This window comes from Danio aesculapii, chromosome 19 (genome assembly GCF_903798145.1).
Source record: "Danio aesculapii chromosome 19, fDanAes4.1, whole genome shotgun sequence".
NCBI classification, from domain to species: domain Eukaryota; kingdom Metazoa; phylum Chordata; class Actinopteri; order Cypriniformes; family Danionidae; genus Danio; species Danio aesculapii.
Window position 1 is genome coordinate 39,972,162 of NC_079453.1, and position 17,252 is coordinate 39,989,413.

At 39.3% G+C, this 17,252-nt stretch overlaps 2 protein-coding genes across 2 annotated transcripts in view; one reads left to right on the top strand and one right to left on the bottom strand.

Annotated features, from left to right (window-relative positions):
* col9a2 (procollagen, type IX, alpha 2) overlaps positions 1-5,718 on the top strand; it is a 38,027-nt gene extending 32,309 nt beyond the window's left edge. Inside the window, exons 28-32 of the mRNA XM_056479384.1 lie at positions 893-1,039; positions 2,339-2,393; positions 3,520-3,708; positions 3,787-3,864; positions 4,499-5,718. Of these exons, the coding sequence (XP_056335359.1) occupies positions 893-1,039; positions 2,339-2,393; positions 3,520-3,708; positions 3,787-3,864; positions 4,499-4,704 (675 nt within the window). The 3' untranslated portion in view covers positions 4,705-5,718. The remainder of the gene's footprint in view (positions 1-892; positions 1,040-2,338; positions 2,394-3,519; positions 3,709-3,786; positions 3,865-4,498) is intronic.
* Positions 5,719-7,739: 2,021 nt separating this feature from the next.
* Positions 7,740-17,252, bottom strand: part of col16a1 (collagen, type XVI, alpha 1) — a 149,544-nt gene continuing 140,031 nt past the window's right edge. Inside the window, 8 exon segments of the mRNA XM_056479385.1 lie at positions 7,740-9,636; positions 9,720-9,797; positions 9,890-10,066; positions 10,189-10,252; positions 11,542-11,739; positions 15,237-15,281; positions 16,992-17,027; positions 17,135-17,224. Coding sequence (XP_056335360.1) covers positions 9,440-9,636; positions 9,720-9,797; positions 9,890-10,066; positions 10,189-10,252; positions 11,542-11,739; positions 15,237-15,281; positions 16,992-17,027; positions 17,135-17,224 — 885 coding nt within the window. The 3' untranslated portion in view covers positions 7,740-9,439.

Below are 17,252 nucleotides of genomic sequence, written 5' to 3' on the forward strand. Positions count from 1 at the left end.
AGTTTTATGAGCAGATTTAAAAATAAATAAATAAATAAAAACACACACACTTTGATGTGTCAACTTTGTCAGTATGTGCTATTAACAAAAACACACATATAAATAAATAAATAAATAAGACATACATAAAGAAATAAGACAAATAAAATACAAATAAATAAATAATATGTTTTTCTTCTGGAATCTCCATTCATTTTCTAACATTCATTTATGCCGGCCTAGTTTTATGAGCAGATTTGAAAATAAATAAATAAATAAATAAATTGACATAAATAAAGAAATAAGACAAATAAAATCAAATATAAATAATACATGTTTTTTCTTCTGCAATCTTCTACATTCATTTTTAAAGTTCAATTTTTAATTCTAGATATAATTCATGAAAAAAAACATTTAAACAAAAATAAATACTAATAGACATGTTTAAAAATATTGAGAAAAGCACATAAAATACAAAAATAATTACAACAAAACGAGTATGAAAATAATGACAAATACGAAAAGAGAAGCTAAATTAAACATTATCTACACTATAATAATAATAATAATAATAATAATAATAATAAAACAATAGTCTGGAAAACATCTTCCCTTTCAATACAGTATTATTAAAACGTAACTTAAAACTTAAAATTTTAGCATTAAACATATTTTGTGCAATCAGACTTATGATCTACTCTTGATACACTGTAAAATGTAATAATAAAAACATCATTACCATGACACTTTTATGAATATATCTAAATTAATTTTACTATTTCACTTGGTGCCTCTAGTGAATTTCCACATCTTTAAAATGCTTGATTTGATTTCAGAATCATCATGTAAAACAATCAATAGTCAAGAGAACACCTCAGTTTATTTCTCTGATTACTGCCCTCTCTATCAACAGCAAGGTGTGACAGGTGATCAAGGGTCCAATGGGCCTACTGGAGATCCCGGTAAACCAGGAGATCAGGGTCCCGCAGGCTTACCTGGCCCACGTGGCCTTGGTGGAGAAAGAGGAATTCCAGGGATGCCAGGAATACAAGGACCAGCTGTGAGTGTTTGGCAAAACATTTCCATCATAGCTTTCCCAGTCTTATGATCTATTACCCAACAAACAATTCTGTTTCTCAACGATAAATGTGTCATGCCGCCGATACTACAAAGATAAAAATTGGTGCACCAGCCAGACAGGTTGCAGAAAAATGCAGTGTTCAGCACAATAAGAAAACACTTGCCGAAAATAATGAGAACTCTAAGTGTTGAGAAAAATGCTTTAAGGGATAGTTCACCCCAAAGTTGTTCCAAGTGTTTAGCTTATTATGCTGTTGAACATTTGAGGTCGTGATTCACTGTAGTACTATATAACTATAGAGGTCACCATAAAACACATTATTTCCCATTTCGTGATTTACATCCAATTAAAAGAGTCCTAAAATGAGAAAAAAAATGAAGGGCGGTGGACGATTTCATCCTTTTGAGGGATGTTTGCTAAGTGAAGTTTATTTATAAACTAATTTCGAGAGGATCACGTGCTTATGATTGCTTGCGGCTGGTCCTGTATTATTCAATTTATGATTCACCAGATGATTCCTAAGCCACTATAAATACCCTAAATTCCATATTACAGCCATCTTCGTTTTGAAGAATCCCCTCTTCCACCCCTACTCCTCCTCCTTTCCTATATGGGTGGCACAGTGGCCCAGTGGTTAGCACTGTTGCCTCACAGCAAGAACATCACTGGTTCTAGTCCTTAGCAAGCCAGCCGACGTTTCTGTGCGGAGTTTACACGTTCTCCCCGTGCTCACATGGGTTTCCCCTGGGTTCCCCGATTTCCTCCCACCGTCCTAAAACATGCAACTTAAGTTAATTGACTAATCCAAATCAGCACCATAGACATGCTCCTAGTAAGTAGATATCTCTTAAGAACAATGACTATATGTTCATTAGCTACTACAGCAGGGGAGTTCTCGAGATCTACCTGAGCTCAAACTCCCCTCTCGCCCTGCAAACGGGAGGGACTCGAGAATCTTATGAGCTCAGGGCTCTGTCCCGGGACAGCATGCCAAACAAGCTTTGGAATCAATCATCAGCTAAGTGTGAACTCTTGAACAAAATGAAGGAAGATTGATAAATGTTCAATGGAAAAGCAAACACATACTCTTGAACACCATCAATACTTGCTCAAAGATTTATTAAACATAAAATTTCGGTCTTCTGACCTTCATTTAACATATTCCACACAAGAAGGAAACCCAAACAGGTTTTGAATGATGGATGAACTGTCATTTTTTAGGGGGGAGTACTGTCCCTGTAAATGTGAATTCAACAGTTTTACCATTTACTTTTCCAGGGTCGTGATGCTTCAGATCAACACATCATTGACGTGGTTCTGAAGATGCTTCAAGGTGAATAACAATCATTGTTCTTCCCGTAAATGGCCGCAATTCAAATTGGAGGCAATCGGTCTGTCAAAAAAGGCCAGCTGTAATCTATCGAGCTAAATCTACACAGCACTCTTCATCCATTGAAATATATTAACGTACAACTCATGACTCCTCAGGGACAGCTTTCCTGCCAAATGCTGCAGACTGTGTAGTCCGCAGCTATTTATCTACTGCTCAGAATTTACTTCTACACAGTCCTGTTTTCTGTGGGATTGTCAGTCTCTGCTCTCTGGCCTTCTATTTTGCAAGAGAGATGACCTCAACTGGTCGGTGATAACCTCCATTGGCTCCCACTATTTCACAATGTAATCCCTCAGCCTTTTGGTCAACAAATGCAGACATACCTTTGGTTCTACAAACCCACACACTCACCTCAAACGAGAGGAAGGATTTCTTTCTCACTCCCCATAGGGAGGCAGATTAGATGGGGAGATTTTGTCACTGTGACACATTGAGAACTGGTCAAATGATCAATCCCCATCTTTGGATCGTCATCATGTATAACACTAAATGCATCCAAAAATTGCATGTTGTATAGTAAGTGCTATTTATGGCTTCAGATTTATTTGGGGGCTCCCTACACTAATAAGGATGGTAAAGACCTAAGTTGCCAATATGATTCATGAGATCAAGGGAATGAGGTTTACTCACACAGCTTCTGTTAGCTGACCTCTGTTACACTTCCCTCCATAAATCTCACTCCTATTCAGGTCACAGCCCAAATGGTATTCTTCTAGTTCTACTCACACCATTACAAGTAGAATTGTATGGGCCTTTCCAGCATAGCAGCTACATGTACTAAAAACCTAGGTGCACCTTTCGAGGCCAATGGGGTAAGGTTTACTTACACAAATAAAAAGATTCTGGCCTCTGCTACACCCCACTCCAAGCCTTCCGGGTCACGGCACCAATGTCTTTCCCTGTTCTGCTCACACCTTTCCAAGCAGGCATTCACGGGAATTCACAAATTCTGTCCTTTGGCCTCACAGGGTCATAATGTGTCCAGAATCTTTACAGAAGTAGCAATCAATTTAATCTTAACAATTTTAAAGGAACTAATCTTCATGTTCCTGTATTCCTCTGACAGAGAGGTTAGCAGCAGTAGCAGTGAGCGCTAAGAGAGCGGTGCTGGGTGGAGCAGGTGTGATGGGACCTCCAGGTCCTCCAGGACCACCAGGACCTCCTGGGCCTCAAGGTCCTCATGGCCTGACAGGTGGCCGTGGTGTTCCTGGCATCCTTGGTGCCCCAGGCCAGATAGGAAACACTGGGCTAAAAGGTAAATACACCTTTTAAGTTTTCAGAGAACCTAATAACTGAATTACACCCTCATGTTTATTTATCATTGTTTTTTCAGGAAAGAGGGGTGCTAAGGGAGAAAGGGGAGATCCTGGGCGACCACATCCTGGACAACCAGGACCACCTGGACTGCCAGGTAAATTCCATGTCCAAAGTCCAATTGTGAGCACTTTAATGTAGTTCTGAAATAAATTTGATGATGAACTGTGGCTTTGTGCAATTATCTAATCTAGTGGGATTAAAATGTCCGCAACCAGTTGAAGATTGAAGTGTCATTTACACACCTGCAGTTCATAATAGTGTTTCAAAGTCTTAGAATAGCTTGTGTTACCCCTTCTAGTTCTACTTGCAATGCTTTAAGTGGAACTTAAATAGCTGGGAGGTGGATGCACACTGTGATGCTAGGAAGACCATGCTATTGAGTAGCTGGTTGCCAGGGGAGCAAGGTTTACTTACTTGCACAGTGTCTTGCAGCTCAGTTACACCTCAAACCCCTAAACCTCCCTTCCATTTGAGCCAATGTAACACCTCTGCTTCTACCCAGGTACCTCTGGCATCTTGCTGTTTTTATCCCATTTTTCTCCCTGCAAATACACTCTCAAACAAAATCAACTCACCTCAATTATTCCTGCCAAATCAGATCTACTAAAGCAATTATTATTACTACTGTACTATTTACAAATTGTAATGTCAATTTTTGTTAGTACTTTCACTTTGCACATCCTCAAGGTTATTTAGTTCATTTAAAACTTCATCCTGCTTTCTCACAGGTCCTCCGGGTCTTGATGGTGTGGCACGTGATGGTAGGCCAGGTGAGCGAGGACCTCAGGGTGCAGCAGGTGAGGCAGGCCGTCCCGGAAAGGCTGGTCCTCCTGGTCTTCCTGGATTTTGTGAAGCAGCTGCTTGTTTGGCAGCCTCTGCCTACACTTCTCCCAGACTACAAGAAGCTGGAACAGTGAAGGGCCCATCCACTTAAATCAAGCCCCTCTACTGGGGCTTAGGAACATCTGGGGGAGAGAGAAAGTCAGAAAGAAATAAAGAGGGACAGAAGGCACACAGAAAGAGTGGCACACATGCCTTTTCTTCATTGGACAAATTGTGAGGGGGGAGGGAACAGCCGTTGACTGAAATTTGTGTATTAGGATTGTATATGTATGAATTGACATCTATGGAAAGCAAGTTTTACAGTAAGTTGGCCATGTTAGCTGCTGCTGCTCTGTCCCACCTCACAGTACAGAGAGATGTGAGTATCTTGCCAGTGACATGACACCAATGGACCAGAAGAACTGCAAGAATGACAATCAAACAAAGGTGCTGTTTTTGTTAGTGTTTGTTTTTTGTTTCATGCATCTGATGATGCCAAGGGTTTTACATGCCAGGAAATCTCCCCATGAACCAATAAAATTTTATGAAAATCTACTTTATTAATAGATTAATTACCCAAATCGATACCTCATGTGGACATTACTTCTCAGTTTGTACTGTGCCTGTCTCCGCCATGAAGCAGCGCCCTGATCTGTTCTACTCATTGAGATGCGACGTTCTTCCATTAACGTTATCCTTGATTCCATGCTGTAAATCTTTGTAAATGTGTATTAATTTTGTATGGACAAGGTGGTTTTAGAATATAAAGCAGATCTAGGTTAATGAATTTAATCAGCGGTACTCAAACAATGCTCAGACATCTGGTGAATTACACACATGTATGCCACTTCCAAGTAACTTTTGGGTTGTGTACTTAGAGAAGAACTGATTATCTTCATTAACAAACTATTTATTGTTCTTTTATTGTCTGTAAACAAGTTTTTTTTTTTTTTTTGCCAGGTTGTTCAGGTTTACCCCAATCAATAAAAAGGAACGTTTTGTAAAACTCAATGTTCTTCTGCATCCGAGAAGAATGTCTGTTTAAACTTCTGATAAACATGCTTACTTCTTTTCTTTTTAATCTGACAAGTCTTTATTGTAATAAATATATACATTTTGATGTTAAGCAACATGCTTTATATGCACATGGGTGCTATCTGTTCACTTTTTTTGGCTAAATAATTGGGGATGATGGGGAGCTGAATAAGGCAAGATGCATGTTTTTTCTCAATCAGAAATGCAACCGAAGACTATTCATATTCAGTGACCAGATATTTTGCAGTATTCCTAAGGACAATCAGCACTCCAAGGACCACTAGTTTAATTATGTTAACATTTCATATACAAGAGCAAGAGTGTCCAAACTCGGTCCTGGAGGGCTGGTGTCTTGCAGATTTTAGCTCTAACTTGCCTCAACACACCTGCAGGGATGTTTTTAGGGCCTCATTTACATTGCACTTTTAAAGTGACTCAATTCCTATTTTTTTCTCCCATGTGCCACAAATCGGATATGGCCCATGCACATGTAAGCATGAACAAATCACATGGATTCCGATTTACTCAAATTAGTCTGCATTGTAAGCAGGTAGATTGGATTTTTACCTGTCAATGCGAGTCGCGCATCATTAAGAAGCGAATGACGTCAAGTCTGATGCTTTCATTCAGAACAGACTTCAGCAGAGTTGCAAACCTTAAATCCCATACACGAGGACTAAAACAGCTTTTATATTGTCATATAGCAGAGATATTCAAGCATGTAAACGAGAGCGAGAGAGCGCAATATCCGCCATGTAACCAATATAAACGTATAAAACTAGTGCATACATCACGTGCATAAATCACACCATGGACATAGTGATGTCGCCTTACAGCAAGACGGTTGGTGGTTCGAGCCCCGGCTGGGTCAGTTGGCATTTCTGTGTGCAGTTTGTATGTTCTCCCTGTGTTTGTGTGGGTTTCCTCTGGTTTCCCCCACAAGTCCAAAGACATGCGCTATAGGTGAATTGGGTAAGCTAAACTGTCCGTAGTGTCTGTATGAGTGTATATCTGGTCCTACAGATCGGGCGTTGAGCGTTGGGCTAACGACCTACCATGTAGAAGTTTGATGTTACGAAACACCAACAGGGTGTGGCTAAATATCAGCTTCGATATAAACAGCCCTTGGAGTAAGTGATGTCAACATGACATTGGTTTAGATGTTGGCTTGACGTTGGATTTAGGTCACTTTCCAACACAACCTAAAGTCAAAAAAACATTGTTCTTAGATGCTGGTGACCTAAATCTAACCCAATATTCAAAAGTCCACACTGATGATTAATTATGAAGCGTGTTTGGCATGCTGTCCCGGGAGAGAGCCCTGAGCTCATAAGATCCTCGAGCCTGGGATTCCTCCCGTTTGAAAGGCAAGAGGGGAGTTTGAGCTCAGGTAGGTCTCGAGAACTCCCCTGCTTATAATATGGCTAAAGGTAATTAGGAATTGCTGATTAGGAGCTTTTCAATGATGCCAATTTGGTTTGGTCAATTCACCTATGTCACATGTCTTTGGACTGTGTTAGGAAACCGGAGAACTCGGGGGAAAACCACGTGAACACAGGGAGAACATGTAATTTGAATTTGAGAATTTGAGTCTATGACATTCTTGCTGTGAGGCAACAGTGCTAACCACTGGGCAGTCGTGCCACCCTGTGACAGAAGAGAGGGAAGAGTAGGAGTGGAAGGGGGTATTCTTCAAGATTGAGATAACTAAAGTAAGAAACTCTGATTATTTATAGTGAGGTAGGAATCATCCGATCGTTGAATTCTGTGTTGCTAATGCAGGACCAGCTGTGATCAATCATAAGCATGTGATGCTCTGGAAATTAGTTTATAAATAAACTTCAAGTAACGTTGTGTGTCTGCTCGGTTGTGAATGCAGCATTGTTTCTATTCTCAAATTCTCACCATCACTGCAGTAATTTATAAAAGTCTCGTCTGGAAAACCATATCTGTAAACTCCATACCATTAACGTCAACTGTACAATGCATTTCAAGTGTTTCAGTTTGTTCATCCTTTATGAAAGCAAAATTTCACTATGGTTACAAACTGAAGATGGACATATAGATATGTCGGTTTGGAGTTGACAGACCTGCAAGTGAACAAGCCAGTAGGACTTTGCTTTCAAAACCTTTATTGCTTCTCTTAAGTTTCTTCAAACAGAATTTGCACACAAATGACTTTACTTAAAAAGCGCTGTGGTGAGATGCATGACGATGAGTGGGGGGGGGGTAATTCTATTAAGATTTGGATAGTAAAAGATTGAAAGGCCAATCTTAAATCGGCATGCTCATAACGTTCATGAAAGCTGCATAATTTGACAATTGTAAATGGCTCTGCGTAAAACTTTTCAGCTATCCTCCCAATACAGATTGAGATTCATTCTCTCGTCCTCGCACACACTCACACACACACACACACACACAGACTGAGGGAGTGACAATGAGAGGATAAAGTGCAAAGTGTAAAAGCATCAGACTGGCTGACGCAGCAGAGGATCAGAGATGCCGTTTGCTTTAGAGATGACCGTGAATGTCGGGGATCTGCTGTGTTTTAGGATGACTAGCAAAGCGTATTTGGAATATTCTATAAGCACACGATGGTTCAGCTGCAAGTGGTACAGTATATCAAATGTAAATTCAAGTTTAAGAGTCCAGAGTGGTGGAGGAGGAGATGTCGTCACAGAGCTCATCAAGAGATTGGTGTTGATGAAAAAAAAAGTCTTATAAAAATAAAATCTCATTCCATCCCTAATTGCAATCGCATATAAAACCTACCTTTACAAAGCAACCATTAGTTAAGAGCTTACAACATTGTTCCAAAATATAAAACAACAATAGAAAGGGCTGCCATGCTGATGTCAATTTTTTTAAGTACAAAAAGCCATTACATATAAATATGAATATGTACAACACAAGCCCTTTGGGGAGTTCATTTTGAATAATTCACATAATTTATTAGGGCAACTGCATCTATGCCTAATGGTAATCTCAGACTATTTTAAATGAAACGGCTCACACTGTAAAAGGACTGGAGTAAGATGGATATTTATGCCACATGTCTTTACTAAAGCACTAAAATACTGAAATTAGCAGCTGCCAAAACAACCCCCTCACAAAAATATAGTTAAACGAATATTTTGGATTCAATACAAGCACTACCAAAAGCATCATTGGCATGAAGTCAATCTCAGTGGAAAATCATTTTGACTCGTACCTTATTTTGTACGAAATTAAAAAGCAAAATCCGAATACACTTAGCCCATAGAGTTCCACTGTATTTTAAGTCAAAATAACTCCTGCTTTAACAAACGGCATGCTGTAGATGATTTTTAACTTGCATTTAACTCAAGGATATTGCTTTAATAGATAATAAATGGCCTTGATGTGTCATTGAGAAACCAATATCCTGTGGGGGTTAGTAAGAAATTAAAAATTCGGAATAAATCTGGAAATGAATAATGACTGTCAAAGCCTTATATGTCCAGGAATCTAGAGGTCTTCAATTTACTGCAACAATAAAAGCTTGATCTCTACTGCAAGTGTGGCATTGTGGGACATTACTCAGGGGTTAAGGCACTCCGGTTTGGAATATTGCACCAATTGTAGTGGTGTTAATGCTGGTTCAACACCAGACTATATTAAATTCCCATTTGGCTGGGATTTGGCGAACCAGTGTTTTGGCTTTGCGGAACGAAAATGCACATCAATCCTTTGGTTCTCCATGGAGCTTTAGAGCAGGTACAGGTAGGTAATTGTGAGAATGTCAATATTTGGGTACCATCCTCCAACTTTTACTTCTCTTAAACCCTCTTTTAGTACATGGGACCTTTGGGAGGTGGACCCTTGGGATTGTATTCCATAGGCATACTCATACAGTCCGACGGATGACAGCGGCCATCCTTGCCCTTCTGTCCGGATGGTCCTGGAGGTCCTGGAATGCCAGGGACTCCCTGTTGACCAGAAGGACCTGGTGGTCCCATCTTACCATAACCAGGAGGTCCAGGGACACCTGAGAGGGATGGAGGAAATGAGAAAATAATTAAAATATAACAACAGAATAAACATTGAAAAACGGCTTTGAAAAAGTCAAACCTGGAGCACCAGGAGGGCCACTGTCTCCCATTTCTCCAACACCCTTATCTCCTTTCTCTCCCTTCACTCCAGGACCACCTGGGGACACATTTGAAAGCATCCATGTGGAAGACTGGACAAATGGAAATGTGGATCGCTGTGGGATACAGGAGCACATTAGTTCCCCTTACCGGGTGGACCCATGGGTCCCTGCCTTCCTTCACGCCCAATCTGCCCAGGACGGCCTGGCATCCCTGCAGGACCTGGAAGGCCTGGATTTCCATCTTTACCCGGGGGTCCCGGTCGTCCGGGGGATGCAACCATCTCCACAGGCATCTGCATTCGTGACATGTAGTAACCCATGCGCTCTGTAAGAACAAATGGACTCTGAAAAAGCACTCTCATTCTCTGTGAAAGAAACCATCTAAAAATAGAGTTCCAGGGCATTTCTGAGCATCCAGTTATGTCTGGGGAATACAAGTCCTCTCACCGTCAAATATCTTTATGACCTGCTGTCTGATGAAGGATCTTAACTCATCATAGTTCACAACAGCCTACAAAACAGACACAATTTTAGGTTCAAATACTGATATACTGCATGTCTTCTGTTCTGCAAAGTTTATAGTATACTGAATAAAATAAGGATTTAATAAAAAGGTGTATATATATATATATATATATATATATATATATATATATATATATATATATATATATATATATATATATATATATATATATATATATATATATATACATATACATACACATTTTTTTTCTTTTTAAATTTAAATATTTCCCAAATGATGTTTAACAGAGCAAGGAAATGTTCACAGTATGTCTCATAATATTTTTTCTTCTGGAGAAAGTCTTATTTGTTTTATTTTGGCTTGAATAAAAGCAGTTTTTAATTTTTAAAACCCTTTTAAGGTCAAAATTAATAGCCCCTTTTATCTATATGAATTTTTTTTTTCAATAGTCTACAGAACAAACCATTGTTATACAATAACTTGCCTAATTACCCTATCCTGTCTAGTTAACCTAATTAACCCAGTTAAGCCTTTAAATGTTATCATGGCAAAGATAAAATAAATCAGTTATTAGAAATGAGTTATTAAAACTATTGTGTTTAGAAATGTGTTGAAAAAATTGTCTCTTCATTAAACAGAAATAGGAGGAAACAATAAAATAAACAGGGGGATAATAATTCTGACTTCAACTGTATATCCATTACAGAAAAATGTATTACTAATATTTATTAATATATATATATTCTTTTGCAAATATAAACCATCAAACCATGAAGCTTTTTAATTTGTATTCAGCTATAATAATAATAATAATAATAATAATAATAATAATAATAATAATAATAATTATTATTATTAGTAGTAGTAGTATTACAAAAAATACAGAAATTGCAAAAAACAATTGTAAGTAAAATTACTGTTCTAAAATATAACCCTGTTTAAATTTCTTCATTTAAAAATATAAAATCATTAAATCACAATATTAGCAATATATTAGCAATTAGCTAATACAATATTAATTGTAATACAAATATAAAACTTCACTATTGAATAAACATATGAATGAAAGACGTTATTTAACAATAATATATGTTTATAAATTTGTGAAGATGCTGAGTAACCCATCCTGAAATACAGGGTTTTGGTTGGAACATTGGTGAATAATGGACTGTGCTTCATCCTAAAACATTCAATGTATGTATAATTTTTATTTAAATCACAGTTATGCTAATTAAATGCTGTTTTATTAATAACTTCCCACAAATTGTAAACTCTAATGTGTAGCATCTCAAAACAACTAAAACAAAACTCACATCATTTCCTGGTATTCCTGGTGATCCAGGGGAACCAGCTTGTCCAGGTGAACCAGGGCTTCCCCTCTCACCACGGGGCCCAGCTGGCCCTATGATCCCTTCTGGTCCTTTGGAGCCAAAACCTAAGCCTCCTCCCGGTGGTCCGGGACGCCCACGCTCTCCCGGAGGCCCCCTCTGCCCTGCAGCCCCTGCCTCACCCTGAACAGCCAAAAACACAGCTGTGATTCACCAGAGCGCCTACTGGAGGACAGTGTTGGACAAGTTTAGGTCTTTGCACACTGAAATTGGATATTTTCACATGCGCTTTTTTCATATTCATATGCAAAAATTAGTCACGTAAACAAACCTTGCACACTGAGTGCAACGCATATTAATTAATCCATTATTAAAAAACCCAAAACATTTCAGAGTCAGTTCAAGCAGTGATACTTTGTTCTCCTCTCTTCTCCACAGTAATGGATAGTAGTGCATAGCTCATCCAATACTGCATATAGAGGAAGGAGAGTTCAGCTCATTATCAAAGAGTTGCGCTGGATTATCCCCAAATGCAAAATTCATTTCAGGAAATCAGTGGAATTTGGATACATTGCTTGTGATACTTCACACATTCACATAAGTAAACATGCGAAACAGAAACTGGCAGTACCTACAGACATTATAATAGATGGTGGCCATGTTGACGTGTCGAAGCAACGAACCAGAAAGAGGACCATGCTTTCGATTATAATGTTTTTGGGGAGTATGTCAAATGTATGGAGCAGACGGCAACCTCCCGCTCTCCCTCAGGAAGCAAATACGGAAGTAACTGAAACTGCAATTCATCAAAATTCTGCTAGTCCTGGCTCCATAATAGAGCAGATTTCTATTGAGCCCACTGTTAAAATGGCCAACTTTGCAGCAGAAAAAAAGGTGTTTATAGCCTGGTACAAAGAACAATTTTGGTTCATATAGCTAATATTACCCTTCATGACAACTGTGAGGAGGGTGAATATTTTTATAACTCATCCGTGTCGTTTATATTAGGTTATATTAAGTGTGCAAAATTAAGGGCGTGGCCACTTGAGTGACAGCTAGGTCTCGCTGGTTGTCGTCACTTAACCTCAGCTGATTCCGGCTGATTAGCCACTCTACTTGGCATATACATCGTAGTTTTGTTTTCTTTTATGTGGCTTTACACAGTGAGTTGCCTTTTGGAATTATTTCTTACAATTATCGTATGATATGGCATGCTGTGTGCACTTAATTGTGCTCACAAACCATTCACGTGGCCTCCATTTTCTAGGTGAGTAAAATTATACACTTATATATCATCTCTATAAATGTATTTGTTTTATTTAAGGTCATTTATCATTTATAATTTTCTTTAGACCGGCAAAGCACTCCAGAATCTGACAGATTGATTAACATACAGTGTTATGCCTGGATTTCATAAATAGATTTAATAAATTTATAGATTGCATTTACTAACACAGACTATATTTTTAGTGTTTGGAAGTAATTTTTCTCCTGTAGAAAAACATCATAAGAACAATGCTTAGTGGTTCAGTGTGTTTACAAGAGTGTTTTTTAAAGTCTAAACACTTTATTGATATAGTACACAACCAACCACATGTGGTTAGGAAAAAAAAAACTCCCAGGTAATGAAGTATTAAGCATTTCTCCCAAAGAAAAGCCAGTCTAAGCAAAATGCTAGCAGGCGTCTGTGGCTCCGCTCACGCTCCACCTCTTTGCCCTTATTTGGTTAGTCCCGGTTGGAGCGATGATGCACAAACAAAATGGTGCAGATTGGCCACGCCCACTTGTAGCTTCATTTGCGTTCTTCAGAAACCCATGGGCGACATCACGTATACTACGTCTTTTACAGTCTATGGTATGGACACACACACACGGCAAACAGCAGCAGGGGAGAGGTGCGCCAGTCACTGAATTCAGGGGTTCCACCACATTCTGTCTTTATATTATGCACTGTGTTTGTCATAAAAGTTATCAGTAGCTCAAATGACGGCATTCTGTATTTAGCTTTTCAATTATACCGTGGCTCTGAACTGTCAAAACTCCTCTCAAAGTGCGTTTTTTAGTTGCAAAAAGTGGAAAATGACGGACAAAAGTTTCAATACGATTTATTTTTTAACGTGCAAAAATTATGGATGAAAATTTCGAATTCAGTGTACAATAAGTTTAACTTAAAAAAGTAATTAACTAATTACATCATTAGAATAGTTTCATCTTTCTTGTACATAAAATTTGCATGAAACACTTACTTTCTGTATTATTGTAATTCCAGTTTCAGTTTAAATTCAATAAATTTTTTTCTGTCCCTATGTTCTAGTCAACCTCTGTTACATTGATTATACAGAAAAATCTATAAAGATTGATATAAAAATTGTTCTGTGACTTGTTCCCAGCGCAGTCACTTCCTCTGGCAAGAAACCCTGGAAGGCATTGAGGCATTTATTCTTTCCCTCATTAATTTGTACATAATGTTTTGGATGCACTAATAGTAGGTTCATTATTTTATTGTAATTCATTCATTCAATCATTCATTCATTTTTGTCCACTTTTCCAGGGGTGAGTCATGGGGGCAGCAGTCTTAGAAGAGAACCCCAGACTTCTCCCTCCCCAGACACTTCCTCAAGCTCCTCCGGGGGGATCCCCACTCCCAGGCCAGCCAAGAGACATAGTCCTTCCTGCATGTCCTGGGTTTTCCCCAAGGTCTCCTCCTGGTGAGACATGCCTGGAACACCTCCCTAGGTAGGCGTTTAGAAGGCATCCGAAACAGATGCCCGAGCCACCTCAGCTGACTTCTCTCGATGTGGAGGAGCAGCGGCTCTACTCCGAGCTCCTCCCGGGTGACAGAGCTCCTCACCCTACAGTATGTATAAGTGTGCGCCCTGCATTTCGGCCGCTTGTAACCGAGATCTTGTCCTTTAGGTCATGACCCACAGCTCATGACTTTTATTGTAATATTTCAGTGAATTAATCACTCACTTAAATAAAACAATAATATAATGAGAAGGCATTACATTCTGGTTTAGACATGCCATGTTTTATCTGGTTTAAGGTTAGCATCTTTAGCTAAACTCTGTGATTGTCAACTCTGTCAGTGGTTTATATATTAATAATCATGTGTAATTCAAGGTTGTTCTATTTTATTCAACACTTCTTGTAGTGTAGTTCAGGAAAGAGTAGTTTTAATACTAAATTTCTAAGTAGTTTAGAAAGCAACATTCACTCCCAACACTGATGTTGTACACGAAGCAGTCTATTGTTTACACACTTTAGGACTTCTGCTAATGGAATCATGGAATCGAGGGAAAAGCACTGCTCTTTTCTCATTCACTCCTAACCTTCAAAAACCTGACAGTGCTGTCCCGTCACACTGACAGATAGAGGCTCCTGTATGGCTTTATTATCGAATCTAATGGTGTCACTATGTAAGCTGAGAGTGGTGTTCAAACAGGCTACTGTGGCAGACAACAGGAATAAAGTGCATTTAGATACACTCTTGTGTTTGCAGATGGAGGAACCTGACAACAGCTTTGAAGTAATAATAAAGCTTAAAAACAGGATGTGTAGATGGGTGGGTAAAACACACTCTCCCGCCTAAATAAGACGTATCACGATGCATGTGAAAAGATGACAGCGTCAATGGTGCAAAGACATTGTAACAGAGATGTGAAAACAATGCACCTTACCTTTACTCCCTGTGGACCAGGCTCTCCTGGCAGGCCCGCGGCTCCCTGCAGTTACAAATAATTAGAGGAGTGAAACTGGGACAAGTAGAGAAGAGTTTTGCAGTAAAGATCATCGTCTATGTGCACAAGAATATTAATATGTTAATTACAATTTTGCTAGTTGGTCCTAATTTGAATGAAAGTTTTTTGTTTATTGTATTCCATTCCTTTTTTTTTTTTTTAAAGTGCATTTATGTCATATGTGTATGTATCATTGTACTTTTTTGTGCTTTTGCTGCTGCATATTTAAATGTTTACATTTTTCAATTGGATGCACTTTGGATTATACATTGTTATGTTGGAATGATTGCAGAGGTTGTAGATTAAAGATAATAATAATGTATGTTATGTTGAGTTACTTGCCCAATGTCACATTTCAGTTCATACCTGCCAACATTTATTGCCCAAATTCTCGGCGTGGGGGGGGGGGGGGGGGGGGGGGGGTATCTGAGAACCGGGGGTGTTTGTGGTGTTAGTAACTGTAAGCTATCATGGACCGGGTTATGGTATGCTATATAAAAGATGACGACCGGGAGGGGCAGCATGGTGGCACAGTGGGTAGCTCCATACCTGCCAACACTCCCGTTTTTCCCGGGAGTCTCCCATATTTCAGACTTATCTCCCGTTTTGTTCTGTCTCCTGGAAAACTCCTGGAATGTACCCCCGTCCCCACACACTTTGGTACAGTCCATAACACCCCCGGATCGCCGACATTGGCTGCTGCCAGAAACCTGGTGCTTAACCACCGGTCTTCAGTTCGCGCACCCCCCCCCCCCTCCCACTTTTCGGAATTGTTGCCCCCCAATGTTGCCAGGTACGGGTAGCGCTCTCGCCTCACAGCAAGAAGGTCGCTGGTTCGAGCCTCGGCTGGGTCAGTTGACATTTCTATGTGGAGTTTGCATGTTCTCCCCGTGTTCGCGTGGGTTTCCTCCGGGTGCTTCGGGTTCCCCCTCAAGTCTAAAGACATGTGGTATAGGTGAACTGGGAAGGCTAAATTGTCAGTAGTGTATGGGTGTGAATGGAAGTGTATGGGTGTTTACCAGTGACGGGTTGCAGCTGGAAGGGCATCCGCTGCATAAAACATATGCTGGATAAGTTAACGGTTCATTTTGCTGTGGTGACCCCAGATTAATAAAGGCACTAAGCCGAAAAGAAAATGAATGATTGAATGAATGAATGACGACCGGGAGAGTGTTGTTAGAGACTGTACCAAAAAGAAGAAGGTGTATTTACGGGAGTTTCTGGGAGAAATAAAAAAAAACGTGAGGGTGTGGGAGATGGGTGTGAAATACAGAAGATTCTCTGGAAAAACGAGAGTATTGGCAGGTATGTAAGACCTTAATGTTTCATCAGGAGCCAAAGGTTTTAAGTTTGTGTTGCTTGTGACTGTGTCTTTAGTTCTAATGAAGAAAAACATCATGATCTTGAATAGCTTGAGATTAAGTAAAATGACAGCTAATTTAAATTTCTAGGTGAACTATCCCTTTAAGCCAGTTTCAGCTGGCATTAAACTGTGTGAATCTGAAGTCTGTCATATAAACAGCTAAAAACCTACTGTAACTGATCATTAATTCCCATCTGTGCATGTCCAGATGAAAGGATGAGACACAGTCAGTAGTGAAAAGACCAACACCCAGTGAAGTACATTCTTGGAACAAGGGGAGACATTTTTCATAAATTGTGCTATATTTTAGTAGTACATCATGAAATACTTACATCTTTACCTGCAGATCCATCACTTCCTGGTTCACCCTACAGGTAAAAAATAATAAAGAGAAAAGAAAAACAATTATTTCAGTAAAGCTATAAATCATATGATTAATAATATTATGGTAAACCAGCAAAGTTTATGTACTGACCATCAGTCCTGGGTGACCTGGGAGTCCTGGAGGGCCAGGTAATCCACTTTGCCCTCTCTCTCCTGGCTCACCTTTGTCTCCCTTAGTGCCCTGGCAAATAAGGAGAAATAGAAAAACA